The sequence below is a fragment of the Bos indicus x Bos taurus genome, chromosome 18 (genome assembly GCF_003369695.1).
Source record: "Bos indicus x Bos taurus breed Angus x Brahman F1 hybrid chromosome 18, Bos_hybrid_MaternalHap_v2.0, whole genome shotgun sequence".
Lineage (NCBI taxonomy): Eukaryota > Metazoa > Chordata > Mammalia > Artiodactyla > Bovidae > Bos > Bos indicus x Bos taurus.
This window is the reverse complement of record NC_040093.1, coordinates 31,190,612-31,204,910: the sequence shown is the minus strand read 5'-3', so window position 1 is coordinate 31,204,910 and position 14,299 is coordinate 31,190,612. Positions and strand designations below refer to the sequence as shown.

Below are 14,299 nucleotides of genomic sequence, written 5' to 3'. Positions count from 1 at the left end.
AGAGTGACTGTTTAATGGGTAGGATATATTGCTGGGGTAATGAAAGAATTTTGTAACTAGAAAGATTGCACGAAATCGCAAATACACTAAATGCCACTGAATTGTATACTTTATAATGGTTCATTGTAATGTGAATTTGGTGGTGGTTTAGTTGCTAAGTCGTGTCCGACTCTTGAGACTCCATAAACTGTAGCCTGCCAGGCTCCTCTGTCCTTGGGATTCTCCAGGCAAAAATAGTGGAGTGGGTGCCATTTCCTTCTCCAGGGGATCTTCCCAACCCAGGAATCAAACCCAGGTCTCCTGCCTTGCAGGCAGATTCTTTACTGACTGAGCTACAAGGGAAGACTCGATTTTTTTTAAAAAAGGGACTTCCCTGGTGGTCCAGTGGTTAAGAGTCTGCCTTCCAATGAGGGAGATGAGGGTTCAATCCCTGGTGGGGGAACTAAGATCCCACATACCTCCAGGGATCTAAGCCTGAGCACCCCCAACTCCTGAGCCAGGAGATCTTGCTTGCACAACAAAGACCTGATGCAGCCAAAAATAAATAAAATTTTTTTTAAAGGGGGCGTCAACCCCAGTTCCCTCTACCCTGCTGCAGAGCTCAGGTGCCCCTCCAGCAGGTAGGACCAGACAGTGGCCCCCACCCCAGTGAGCTGGTGCACTCAGAGCAGGACTGGCACCGGGGTCATGTCCACTATTCACTCAGGTAGGTGATATGTGTGTCTTGCAGTGAGTGTACAAAGTGTTCTGGAAGTCTTGGTGTCAGGAGAGCTGGAACTTGAACCCAGGGTTGTAGAGCACCTTCCCTTGCCTAGGGCTGTCATATCACCCAGGCTCCTGCTGGCAGGGCTGCTCTCCCAGCCCCACCTCCCTCCTCCCCCAACCTGGGTGCTAGACTCTGGGTCTTTGGACTGGCCACCAGTCAGGTGGGGGCGGTCTGCTGAGGCTTTCCTAACAACCATTTAGAGATTGGGTGTGCCAAAGGGCAGGGACATTGTTCTACCTTCCACCACTTCTGCCCACAGTTGAGTGTGAGTAAGAAGCATGGGCACAGTGGTAAGAACCGGGTCCAGGGCCCTGGTCGGGGTGGCCTGTCTGCTCCTGGCATTCTCTGCTACAGACACTGGTAAGACACGCCCGCAGGGCCTGCAGAGGTGGGAGCTTCTGGGTTGGTGGGAGGACTTGGAGGAAGGGGCAAGAGTTGGGTAGGGACAGGGAAGGTGGGCAGCCTGCTCAGAGAAGGAGCCCTCTGTTCTGTTCAGTTGTTCACCGGAATGCCAAGGGTTGAACATCCTCTCTGGGCAGGGGCAACCATCCGGGTAATGCTACCCACCTCTTTTTTTTATTATGATAAAACATACAAAACATAAAATTTACCATTTTGACCATTTTTAAGTGCAATTTGTCATGTTTTTAAGAGTTCCTAGGATTTCATTTAATCAGTAAGACACAGACATAGAAATGATTATCATGAGAAAGAAAGTTTACTTGCCATTCCCTAGAAACAGGGCCACTCAGGGAAGCAGGGGTCCCTCAGGAGGCAGAGGAAATGAGCAGGGTGGGGAGGGATGTGGATGAGAGCTTTCATTGTTTCCTGTGGGAGGAACAGGTGAGACAGGCAGAGTAGGTCTGGGTTAGCTCACTGGAATGGTTTCAGTAGGTTCTGGGGCACGGGGCTGTCCCTAGTTGTCCGGGACTTGGCCTTGCATTGATTAGGGCAGGTGGTTAGTTGCCAGGAGCATGAGGGTGCCCAGAGGTGGCGGGGGCCGGGGGCATGGCCTCTGGATGGACTGTGAAGGGCACATGTCTCAGTGAGTGGTTTACCATCTCTAAGAACTGGCTAGCCCTGGGAGGGCAAGGCCAGCGAGCCAGATGTCAAATTATCAGAACAGAAAAACCAAAAAGATAAGGTTGTCACACCTTATTCAGCAGGTGAGAGTTAAGAGAGGGCAAGTGGCCGGCCCAAGCCCACCACCCACTGCCCACCTGGCAGGTCTGTGGGTTGCAGGGTAGTTTAGCTTGATCACTACGGGGAACTGACTCAATCTGGAGAAGAGGTGGGGAGAGGACTTAGGTGGTAGTCACAAGACCCGTTTCACAGGTAGGCTGGGGCAGTTCATCAGAGTGCTCAGAACCCGGCCTGGCAGAGGAGGTGCTCAGAGAGCAGACTAGTGGGTCCATCTGCCACCCCATGCACACTCACCCACAGCCCCTCTGTCCTGCCCTCAGGGCCGGGGGTCACTCAGCCTGAAGTGGACACACCCCTGGGCCGTGTGCGAGGCCGGCAGGTGGGCGTGAAGGGCACAGACCGTCTTGTGAACGTCTTCTTGGGCATCCCATTCGCCCAGCCGCCCCTGGGGCCCCACCGGTTCTCGGCCCCACGCCCAGCGGAGTCTTGGGAGGGCGTGCGAGATGCCAGCAGGGCCCACGCCGTGTGAGTAGCCCCGCGGAGGTGGGCAGGCAGGCAGGTGGCAGGGGTCCAGCTACCTGGGCTGGTGGGGCTGACCCATTGGCCCTCGGGCTCCTCCTCCACCACAGGTGCCCACAGGATCCGGAGAGAATGAACAACAGCAGATTTACGCTGGACGGAAAGCACCAGACCTTCCCCATTTCGGAGGACTGCCTGATCCTCAACATATACAGCCCGGCTGAGGCCCCCTCGGGGGCAGGAAGGCCAGTGAGCTGCCTAGAGGGCCCTGTCCACCCAGCCAGTGCGGCCAGGCTTGATTTCTCCCCACCCCCGCTTCGAAAGTGCTCCAGGAGTCCCCAGAAGGCCCTGAGCCAGTCAATGGGCAGCCGCAATCACTGACCCACGGCCGTCTCTGCAGGTCATGGTGTGGTTCCACGGGGGCTCTCTCGTGACTGGCACCGCCACCTCCCACGATGGGTCTGCCCTGGCCGCCTATGGGGACGTGGTCGTGGTCACAGTCCAGTACCGCCTGGGCTTCCTTGGCTTTTTCAGGTGAGGCAGCAGGCCTGGCGGAGGGCAGTGACTGCATAGGGTGAGGGTCCGGAACTCGAAGCGAGACCGGGTCCCAGGCAAGCAGGGTGCTGGGCCGAGAAGAGTCAGCTGAGGCTCCACTCCCTTGGGGGAGGGGCTCAGCCAAAGCCAGGGTTTGACTTGGGCCTTTGGGCACAAGACTTTGGCTCCTGGCCTGTGGGTCAACAGAGTCTGTAGGGTCAAGGAACAACACATTCCAGAAGCCGCAGGAGAGCCAAAGCTGGCGGGTTGCCCAGCCAGGCCCACCCATCCCACATACTGGGAATCTTGCTACTGGGCGTCGCTCATAGCCAGGCCAGATTGAGGAGCAAGGGAAGGTGGGGCATCCCAGGGGCTGATTCAGAGCAAAACTTCAGAGGCTGAGGAAGATCTGTCAAGGGATCCAACCGGCCCTAACCACTGCCCCACCCAACTGCCAGCACTGGGGACAAGCACGCTCCTGGCAACTGGGGCTTCCTCGATGTCATGGCTGCTCTGCGCTGGGTGCAGGGGAACATCACCCCCTTTGGGGGTGACTTCAACTCTGTCACCATCTTTGGTGAATCTAGCGGGGCCTCTGTCGTCTCTGCCCTGGTGAGTCACCCCAGGAAGGGAGCCAGCATTGGTATCTCCTGTGGTCCCAGACCTCCCGGATCTTCTGCCCTCCTCTGACAGCCATCTGTCCTCCACATTGCCCTCAGGTCCTGTCCCCGCTGGCTGCAGGGCTGTTCCACAGAGCTATAGCACAGAGTGGAATTATCACCGTACCGGGGTTACTGGATCCTAACCCCTGGCTCCTGGCTCAGGTCTGCATTTCTTTCACTCTCTCACCCCCTGTACACCTGCCCTATGCTTGCTCTTGGAGTCCCAGGGCGGAGGTGTTAACCAGTAGCCAGCTCCTTGCTGGCAGAGAGGGACACACTAGGCTGAAGGAAACACATGACCAGTGAGAACTCAGGGAAAACCGCCAGAGCTCCTAGGGTGTGACATGGTCCCTGAAGTCATCCCTCCAGCCTCACGGGCTACCTGACCCTGCTCCAGCCTCAGCACCAACCACGGTCCCCTCCCTGCCAGAGGAGCGCACACATGACTCCCTCCCCACCTAAACCCTCTCTCCTTTCCTTGTGTGCCTGCATACTAAATCACTTCAGTTGTGTCCAACCCTTTGGGACCCTGTGGCCTATAGCCCACCAGACTCCTCTGTCCATGGCAGTCTCCAGGCAAGAATACTGGAGTGGGTTGCTGTACCCTCCTCCAGGGGATCTTCCCAGACTTAGGGATCGAACCTACATCTCTCACATCTCCTGCGCTGGCAGACAAGTTCTTTATGACTAGCATCAACTCCTTCCCTTACTCCATAAAACTTTTTTGAGCCCACTGACTCTGGGACTAGAGTTAATTAGATAATGACACTGTTCTCACAGGGGTAGAGGGGACCCAGACACACACACACACACACACACAGATAGTGACAGTAATGACTTAATGGGGGACATATGGAGTGCCTGGGGACCACCCAAGCTGGTGGGCAAGGAAAGCTTATCTGAGTTGGTGGTGGATCTCTGGCCAGTGTCAAGGTCCTGTCTCTTACATCATTGACCCGTTTCTCCTACAAATTTGTCCTCTGTGGGAGGCAGAGGGCTGGAAGTGGGCACTGATGGGCGAGAGGGAGTCAAGACACTTTTCTTTCCCAGACCCTCGCAGACTCCTTGGCCTGCAACTCTGACTCCTCGGCTGAGATGGTGCAGTGCCTTCGGCAGAAGACGATCAAGGAGATGATCCTCGCCTACAAGTCGGTATGCTCACTTCTTGGGGAATGGCAGTGGGCAGTGAAACAGAGGGGATTCTGTCCAGTGCCTGCAGGAGCAGAGGGCCAATCATCAGTGCAGGGTGAGGCAGCTACCCAGGAGGCGAAGGGTCTGGGGGCATGAAGAGGGGGGCCACCCCAGTCCTGAGGGTCTTCTAGCAAAGAAGACGGCTTAAAAGCATCATGGGCCTGGTCTCCCAACTCCCTCCAGTCTTCTCACCTTGGTGATCTCATCCCCTCTCTTCTCCTTAAGGCTCAGCCACCCAGGCAGGCAGCCAAGGCATCTCTAGGGTCCCATCTGTTGAGGGCCTGACTGGGAGGCTCTCTGCTTTGTTTTCTCCTGTAGAAAAAAATAGCTTCGTACAACATCGACGGCACCTTCTTTCCCAAGAGCGCTGAGGAGCTCCTGAGGGAGAGGCAGTTCCCCTCTGTGCCCTTCCTCTTCGGTTTCAACAACCATGAGTTTGGCTGGCTCATCCCCAGGGTGAGTGTGCCCTTCAAGGCCCTCCCTGCCCCATGTGGTTCTCTCCCACCCCGACATCATCTCCATGTGCTGTGAGCTCAGACCCTTCTGTCTCATAGGTGAGGAAGCAGAGGCTGACCCAGTTTCATTTTCTCAAAGCAGATATTTCCTTCTTAGGGACCACATTTTTGTACTTTCTAGGAAGTACTGATCCATAGCATATTCCTGCCTTGGTGTCTGGTTTATGAATCAGGCTCTATGAGACTAGTTTGTGTGACTCTGTACCTGAGAGACCAAGCCCCCAAGATTCCCAGGTTTCTGACAATGTCAAGTCACTGGGAGACATCATGGCCCACGTGCCTTCCAGTCCTTTTCAGGTGCACAGAACACCCCACACAGTGTCACCGTCATACCTTCCTTCTAAGCATCTTCTCATATTTCATTCTCACTCTCCCACCCATCTTCACAATGAATGAATTTAATGCCTGCAAAACCTTCCACAAAGAAAGGGTCGTCTCATAATTTTCCTTCATTTCATTGCTTCGGCAGCTTCTCATTTTAATCACTGAAGCTAATATTGCAGTGAATGTCTTCATGTCCACAGCTTTGTCCTTTGACTTATTTCCTTGGATTTAATTCCCAGGGGGACATTTGGGTGCTTGTTAGATGAAAGCCTTAAGCAATGTTGACACTCACTGAAGTTTGTAGGAGTTTACAGTCCAGGTGTGTGTGTGTGTGTGTGTAATAGCAGAAGAGTGCCCTGGACTCTGGTAGGCAGCCTTGCCCCCACACTTGCAACATTGAATTGTGAGTGTTAAGTGAAAGACAGCCGACTTGGCTGGCTCCCAAGACATAGGCAAACCTGTCTGGTGTGGAACGCTGTGCCCAGGACTTTGTAGCTAAAGATATTTCTCAGGTTGGTGACTCAGCGGGCTGCTCACCCCATCACTAGTGCAGGCGTTCCTTCCACTCTCCATAGGAGCACAACCATAACATTTTCAGCCAACTAGATGTTTACTAAGTATCCACGGCGAAAGCTTTAGCCATGAAAAGTAATCTGTATTCCTAATGGAAACCTCTCCACTTCTTACATGTTGCTATTGGTACCGCACTTTCTGAAATTACTTCACTGATTCAAGCTGCCACCAGCAATGTCTACAGGTTTTTTGTTTTGTTTTGTTTCATTTCGTTTGACTGCTATGAGGCTTGGGGGATCTTAGTTCCCCGACTAGGAATCAAACCCAGGCCCCTTGTGGTGGAAGCACAGAGTCCTAACCACTTGATCACCAGTGAAGTCCCTGGAATCTACAGGCTTTCTTGCAACCTTACCAGCATTTGCAGAGCACAATTTTTTAAATGTCAACTTTTAAAAAATATAATTTACATAGCATAAAAGTTACCTCTTTAAAGTGTACAATTCAGTGGTTCTTAGTATACTCACAAAGCTGTGCAGCCATCACCATATCTTATTCCAGAACATTTGCTTCACCATCACACAGAAAGAAGCCCATACCCATTTAGCTGTCACTTCCCATCCCTCCCCATGGCCCCCACCCCAGCACTTGGCAATCATGAATCTACTTTCTATCTCTGATCTACTCTCTGTCAAGTCTATGGATTTGCCTCTTCTGGACATTTCATATAATAGAATCATACACTATTTGGGGTTTTGTGTCTGACTTCTTTCACCTAATATAATGTTTTCAAGGGGCGTCTATGTTGTAGTGGATATCAGTACTTCCCTCTTTTTTATGGCTGAATAGTTCAGTGTATGGGAGAAGGCAATGGCACCCCACTCCAGTACTGTTGCCTGGAAAATCCCATGGATGGAGGAGCCTGGTAGGCTGCAGTCTGTGGGGTCGCTAAGAGTTGGACACGACTGAGCGACTTCACTTTCACTTTCCACTTTCATGTATTGGAGAAGGAAATGGCAATCCACTCTAGTGTTCTTGCCTGGAGAATCCCGTGGACGGAGAAGCCTGGTGGGCTGCAGTCCATGGGGTCGCACAGAGTCGGACATGACTGAAGCGACTTAGTAGTAGTAGTAGTTCAGTGTATGGATACACCACATTTGTTTATCCATTCATCAGTTGATGGACAGTTGGGTTGTTTCCACCTTTTTGGCTCTTATGGATTCCCCTGCTATGAACGTTTGTGTACCAGTTTTTGTGCAAATAAATGCCTTAATTGGTCTTGGTTATATACTCAGGGATGGAACCAGTGGGTCATGGATTAAGTCTATGCTTAATCATTTCAGGAACTGCTGAAGTATTTTTCAAAGTAGCTGCACCACTTTATATTCCCACCAGCAGTGTGTAAGGATTTCAATTATTCCACATGCTTGCCAATGCTTGTTAATATCTTTTGTTTTGATTGTAGTCATCCCAGTGGGTGTGAAGTGGTATCTCATTGTGGTTTTGAGTTGCACTTCCCTAGTGACTAAAATGGTGAACATCTTTTCATGTGCTTATCAGCCATTTTAATATTTCCTTTGGAGAACTGTCTTCTGTTTTGCCCATTTTTAAATTGAATTATTTGTCTTTTTATTGTTGAGTTGTAAAATTTTTCATATATTCCAGGTATATGATTTTCAAATATTTTTCCCATTCTGTGGATTGTATTTTCACGTTGTTGACAGTATCCTTTGCCACACAATTAAAAAAAAATTGATGAAGTTTATCTGTTCTTCTGTTGTTTGCCCTTTTTTTTTTGTCATACCTAAGAAATGATTGCTAAATCCAAGGTCATAAAGGTTTACCTCTATGATTACTTCTCAGAATTTTATAGTTTTAGCTGTTATATTTAGGTCTAGATTCATTTCAAGTTAATTTTTGTATATGGTGTGAGCTAGGGCTCTTTTGCACATGGTATCTTCTTGTCCCTGCATGATCTGTTGAAAAAAACTATTATTTTCTTATTGAACTGTCTTGGTGCCCTTATTGAAAATCAGCTGGTCATGAATGAAGGCGTTTATTTCTGGACTTTGAATTCTACTCTATTCATTTATCCTTATGCCACTGCCATAGTATCTTGATTACAGCAGTATTATAGTAAGTTTTAAAATTGGGAAGTGTGAATTCCTCAACTCTGTTCTTCTTTTTCAAGATTGCTATATTATTTTGTCAGAGTTGCCATAACAAAGAACCACAATCTGAGTGGCTTAAACAATGGACATTAAGTGTCTCACAGTCCTAGAGGCTACAAGTCTGAAATCAAGATGTTAGCAAGATTGGTTCCTTCTAAGTGTTGTGAGAGAGAATCCATGCCTCTTTTTAATGTTTCCGTTGGCCTCGTGTATTCCTTGGCTTAAGGATGGCGTTCTCTCTCTGGCTTTCCCTCTGACCTATCTATCTCTGTGCAAATTCCCCCTTTTACAAGGACACCAGACACACTAGACAGTGCTCTGTGCTCAGTTGCTTCTGACTCTTTGTGACACCATGGACTGTAGCCTGTCAGGCTCCTTTGTCCATGGGATTTCCCAGGGAAGAGTACTGGAGTAGGTTGCCATTTCCTTCTCCAGGGGATTTTCCTGACTCAGGGATTGAACATGCGACTCTTGTGTCTCCTGCATTGCAGGCAGATTCTTTACCCACTGCGCCATCAGGGAAGCTGATACTAGACTAGAGCCCACCCTAATGATTACCTCTGTAATCAACTGAACTTGACTAATGGCCTCATCTTTACACAAGATCACATTCTGAGGTACTGGGGATTATGACTCCACGTGTATTTATGTGGAGACACAATCAGTCCATAATTGTTTAGCTATTCTGAGTCCCTTGCACTCCCATGTGAATCGTGGTTGGCTTGTCCATTCCTGAAAAGAAAAAAAAAAAGCAACTGAGATTCTGATTGGATCACACTGAATCTCTAGTTCAATTTGGGAAGTATTGTCATTTTAACAATATTAAGTCTTTCAATCCATGAACATGGAACATCTTCACATTTAGTTAAGTCTTCTTTAATTTCTCTCAATTATGTCTTCTAGTTTTTAATGTACAGTCTTGTACTTCCCTTATTAAATTTATTCCTAAGTATTTTATTCTTTTCAATGCTATTGTAAATGGAATTGTTTTCTTCATGTCACCTTCAGATTATTCATTGCTAGTGTATAGGAGCAATTGGGATATTGATCTTGTAGAACAACTGTTTAAAAAGTTTTGCTACTTTAGCTTCTGTGGCCTTTAGTTTAGTACCTTAATTCCTAGTGAAGATTAACGTCTCCTCTTGGGTATACACTTTTTGTGTTTGTTTATCTGTGAATTTTTTGTTCCTGCCACTACAAAGATTAGCCAAGAGTCTGGGAGCCATGAAAATAACTTTAATAACTTTAACCTTTCTATCCTGCTTACTCTGTCAAGGCCTTTATGCATTAACCCAGTTCACATAACAATCCCATGAGGTAAGATATTGTTCCTCCTTTTACAGATTAAAAGGGGCTTCCCTCATAGCTCAGTATTCTTGGGCTTCCCTTGTGGCTCAGCTAGTAAAGAATTCGCCTGAAATGTGGGAGACCTGGGTTCAATTCCTGGGTTGGGAAGATCCCCTAGAGAAGGGAAAGGTTACCCAGTCCAGTACTCTGGCCTGGAGAATTCCATGGACTTATGCAGTCCATGGGGTCGCAAAGAGTCAGACATGACTGAGCAACTGTTACTCACTTACAGATTAAGAAACTGTGACATAGAGAGTTTAAGTAACTGGTTCATGTTATGTACCTAGTAAGTAGTGGAGCTGGGACTTAAACCAGAGACCCAGCTTTTAAAACTGTAACATGCAAAGCCAACATTTTTTGAATTATTTATTTTATTTCTATTATTTATTTGGCTGTGTCAGGTCTTAGCTGCGCCATGCGAACTCTTAGTTGCAGCATGTGGGTTCCCTGACCAGGGATCGAACCTAGGCCCCCTGCATGGAAAGCAGGGTCTCAGTCACCAGACCACCAGAGAAGTTCCTGAAGTCAACATTTAATTTTAAAGACAACATTTGAACTTTCTTTGTAACCCCTGCTACAGGACCTGGGGGTCTTGATGTTATTCTATGAAAATATTGAACAAATTCCGAGACTGCTGCTAAGCCCTTGCTTGTTGTATTTGGTACTTTTCCCTCCCTCCTGAATTAGAAGTTTATTTTTAGGGAGGTCTTCAGGCTAGTGGGTTTGGCCACACTTGGCTCCATAATGGGCTCATGGTCACAGGGCTGTGAACACTGGCCTGCTCCAAGCTGGGAGCTGGCTGGGAAGGTGAGGGTGAGGGGCATGGGCTGTGATGAGGCTGCACTAAGAGGGCCTTGGTGTCTCCACAGGGCTGGGGTTTCCTGGATAAGATGGATCAACTGAGCCTGGAGGACATGCTGGCCATCCTGAGGCCCTCCTTGACCAATATGGTGAGAAAAAGGCAGGAAAGGGTAGTCCAGTGGGGCTGAACCCGACACAGTCTCTACCCCCTACCCTCCAACACCCAGCTACCTACCTGCCACCAAGCCTGGGGGGCAACTGTTGGATTTTAGTTCTGTCTAGGAATCCCCTTGGACATGACACAACATGGTTCTCAGAGCAAGAGCATCACCACATCATTTTCATCACAGACTACCCGTAATGAGCACACACTCTCTGCCAGGGACTGTGCTGTGCTGAGCACTAGGACAGGCATTCAAATCCTCCAATCCTCATTACAACTTTGTGAAGCAGGGACTTTCATTATCCTCATGTTACAGATGAGGAAACTGAGGCTCAAGGCCTCATGGTAGGTAAAGGGCAGAGGCAGAGCTTGTGCCAGCCATCTGATCCCAGAGCTTAAGATGGCACTGCCAGACCTGAAACCAGGTGGTGCACGCGTGCTAAGTTGCTTCAGTCCTGTCCGACTCTTTGCAACCCTATGGACTATAGCCCGCCAGGCTCCTCTGTCCCTGGGATCCTCCAGGCAAGAATACTGGAGTGGGTGCCATGCCCTCCTCCAGGGGCTCTTCCAGACCCAGGGATCGAATTCACATCTCTTAAGTCTCCTGAATTGGCAGGCAGGTTCTTTACCACTAGCACCTCCTGGGATGCCTGAAACCTGGTGGATCTGGGGTCAAATCCTGACCCTGGCTGCTTGTCCACAGTTAACCTTCCATTTCTCCACTCATAAATAGGGATGCTACTTCCCACCCGTGTGAGCTGTTTAAGAAAGATACTGGATGCTGTATTGGAAGAGTCTGGTATCCAGGAGGTGCTCAATCGATGTACATTTCCTTCCTTTGAGACTCTCTAGTCCCTCCTCACTCACACAACCTCATCACTGCTCTCTGGAGCTGGGGGAAGTCCCATGATTCATTCTTCCACTAACTTCCTAGTAAACTTCAACTGAGTGCCTGCTCTAGGCCAGAACTCTGTGATTCACATAGGCTGCCAAACCACCTTACAGGGAGGAAGTGACTTTCAGAGAGGTTCAGCAACCTGTCTGAGGTCACACAGCCAAGCAATGATTGCAAAGCGAGCATTTAACTCCAGATTTGACCTCTTCCCACCCAGACATCATCTAGAACCCCCAAGGAAGGCAGGTGGCTAGCCTCCTGGCACATGAGCCCTGGGATATGAAAAACGCCAGACAGGAGGATGCAGGACTTCTTGGAAGGGTCTGCCATGGCTATGGGATCTGACAAGGCCTCTTGCCCCAGGATGTGCCCACTGAGGTGATGCCCACCATCATAAAGGAATACCTAGGCAGCAGCTCAGATGGACAAGCCAAGCGAGAGGCCCTCCAGGAATTGTTAAGTGACATTATCATAACCTTACCCATGTTGCAATTTGCGAGAGACCTCCAAGGTAAGCCTATCACTGTCTAACCTGTCCCACCCTTCCCACTTGAGCCCAGGACCTGAGCTATCACAGGTGACACAGCCTCACGCTCCACTGCTTCCCCCACTCACCACTTCCTCTCCGGGATGCAGTGTTACAGCAATGAGAGGTGACTCTGGCAGGACACTCTGCAGAGGAGAAAACCAAGGCACAGAGAGATGCAGTGACCTGTCAGAGGTCACTCAGAAGGGCTTATCACCAATTCTCGGAGATTCAATTGACTCATGAGTGATTTTTCCTACTTTCAGCCTTCCTCCTGGGAGAAAAGTCTTGTTTCCTCCAAGCTTCATGGCTCAGCAGTCCCCAACCTTTTTGGCGCCAGGGACTGTTTTCATGGAAGACAATTTTTCCACAGACCAGGAGTGGGAGGGGGATGGTTTCAGGATGACTCAAGCACATTACATTTATTGTGCACTTTATTTCTATTTATTATGATGTCACCTCCACCTCAGATCATTAGGCATTCGATCCTGGAGACTGTGGACCCCTGTTGTGGCTAAACCCTAACATAGTCCTAGAACAGTTCCGAGTTCCTGTCTTTGTGACCCTTGGGCAGATACATAACCCTTCTGGGCTCATTTTCTCATTTCTAAATTGGCTATAGTAGGGGCTTCCCTGATGGTCCAGTGGCTAAGATTCCAGGCTCCCAGTGCAGGGGACCTGGGTTCTATCCCTGGTCGGGGGGAACTAACGATCCTACATGCCACAACAAGATTTGGTGCAGCCAAATAAATAAAAATTTAAAGAAATAAAATGGCAATCATAATGCATAATGATCTAACCCATAGGTTATTATGAAGATGAACTGAATGATGACACATAAAGCACATGGACTGGTGCTGAACATCCAGCAAGTACTCAGGAAAGGCTTGCTGTTCATCATTTTGTCGTGATCACTATTATCACTGGTATTGGTGCTATGATGAGCCTGGCTTAGCAAAGATAGTACCTGATCAGGCTGTGGGTGACCATCTCTCATCCAGCCCTCTCTCCACAGACTCTGGGGTCTCCATCTTTTTCTATGAGTTCCAGCATCGACCCAGTTCTTTTGCGAAGATCAAGCCAGCCTGGGTGCAGGCTGATCATGGGGCTGAGTTGACCTTCATGTTCGGCGGTCCTTTCCTCACGGATGAGAGCTCCATGTTGGGTGAGGATGATGGACCGGTGATCCTTAGGTTTCTGGCTCCACCAGGGGAGGAGAGGGGCCTGCAGAAACAGAGGTTTCAGGTCAGCATAAGGGACCCTGGAGTCTCCTTCAGGACCCACCTGAACCTGATCCAAGTCTGTCCTTCCCACAGCCTTTCCAGAAGCCACAGAGGAGGAGAAGCAACTGAGCCTCACCATGATGGCCCAGTGGACCAACTTTGCCTGGACAGGGTGAGTAAGCAAACAGGCCTGACTGGCTTTGGGCCTAGGACTACTTAGAGCTGCCTGCCTGGGAGCAATACAGGAGGCCTTGGTCTTCATTCATTCATTCCTCCCACCCAGGGACCCCAATGGCAAGGGGCTGCCTCTTTGGCCACCATTCAACCATGCGGAGGAATACCTGGAAATCAGCCTGGTGCCACGGGTCAACCAGAAGCCAAGGGAGGCCAGAATGCAGCTCTGGGAAGAGATACTTCCCACCAAGTTCGGGCAGTGGCAGCAGAAGCAGAAGGGCAAGAAGGTCCAGGAGGAACTCTGAGGCAGGCCCTGAGACTTCTGGGCTGGAGCTCAGCCCTAGGGGTGACCACATCCCAGGCGGGCAGCCTCCTTCTCTCCCTGCTGTGCTATGTGCTAAATCGCTTCAGTTGTGTCTCTTTTGCAACCCCATGGACTGTAGCCCACCAGGCTCCTCTGTCCCTGGGATTCTCTAGGCAAGAATACTAGAGCAGGTTGCCATGCCTTCCTCCAGGGGATGTTCCTGACCCAAGGATCAAAGTAGGGTCTCTTACATCTCCTGCATGGGGAGGGGGGTTCTTTACCTCTAGTGCCATCTAGGAAGCCCTCCCTCACTGCTAAGAGACTTTAACCCAAACCAGGCTGATGGGCAGTCATGTCTCTTAAAGCAGGGGTCCCCAACCTCCGGGATCTAATGCCTGATGATCTGAGGTGGGGCTGATGTCATAATAAAAGAAATAAAGTGAACAATAAATGTAATGCACTTGACTCATCCTGAAACCGTTCCCTCCTCCGTAGTCGATGGAAAAATTGTCTTCTACAAAACCAGTCGCT

The 14,299-nt window shown here is 49.6% G+C and overlaps 1 protein-coding gene across 3 annotated transcripts; it reads left to right on the top strand.

Annotated features, from left to right (window-relative positions):
* Positions 1 to 902: 902 nt before the first annotated feature.
* Positions 903 to 14,227, top strand: CES3 (carboxylesterase 3). Of its 3 annotated transcripts, XM_027516347.1 has the most exons (13): positions 907 to 1,126; positions 2,230 to 2,434; positions 2,539 to 2,677; positions 2,829 to 2,962; positions 3,421 to 3,574; positions 3,682 to 3,786; positions 4,675 to 4,776; positions 5,134 to 5,271; positions 10,552 to 10,632; positions 11,905 to 12,052; positions 13,083 to 13,232; positions 13,384 to 13,462; positions 13,574 to 14,227. In XM_027516347.1, exons 1-13 carry the CDS (start codon positions 1,045 to 1,047, stop codon positions 13,767 to 13,769), a joined length of 1,713 nt encoding a protein of 570 aa, XP_027372148.1. In that variant the 5' UTR covers positions 907 to 1,044; the 3' UTR covers positions 13,770 to 14,227. The 3 variants fall into 3 exon arrangements, with proteins under 3 accessions (XP_027372149.1, XP_027372148.1, XP_027372150.1); XM_027516348.1 differs by lacking the exon at positions 5,134 to 5,271 and having other exon boundaries at positions 903 to 1,126; XM_027516349.1 differs by lacking the exon at positions 2,230 to 2,434 and having other exon boundaries at positions 1,105 to 1,126.
* The last annotated feature ends 72 nt before the right edge of the window (positions 14,228 to 14,299 follow it).

What these genes read in the sequence shown, in the direction of transcription:
- CES3 (XM_027516347.1), top strand. Translation starts at nt 1,045, where the DNA reads ATGGGCACAGTGGTAAGAACCGGGTCCAGGGCCCTGGTCGGGGTGGCC. An exon ending in TGATCCTCGCCTACAAGTCG is followed by an intron (nt 4,777 to 5,133) that starts GTATGCTCACTT and finishes TTTCTCCTGTAG; the next exon opens with AAAAAAATAGCTTCGTACAA. An exon ending in GGCCCTCCTTGACCAATATG is followed by an intron (nt 10,633 to 11,904) that starts GTGAGAAAAAGG and finishes CTCTTGCCCCAG; the next exon opens with GATGTGCCCACTGAGGTGAT.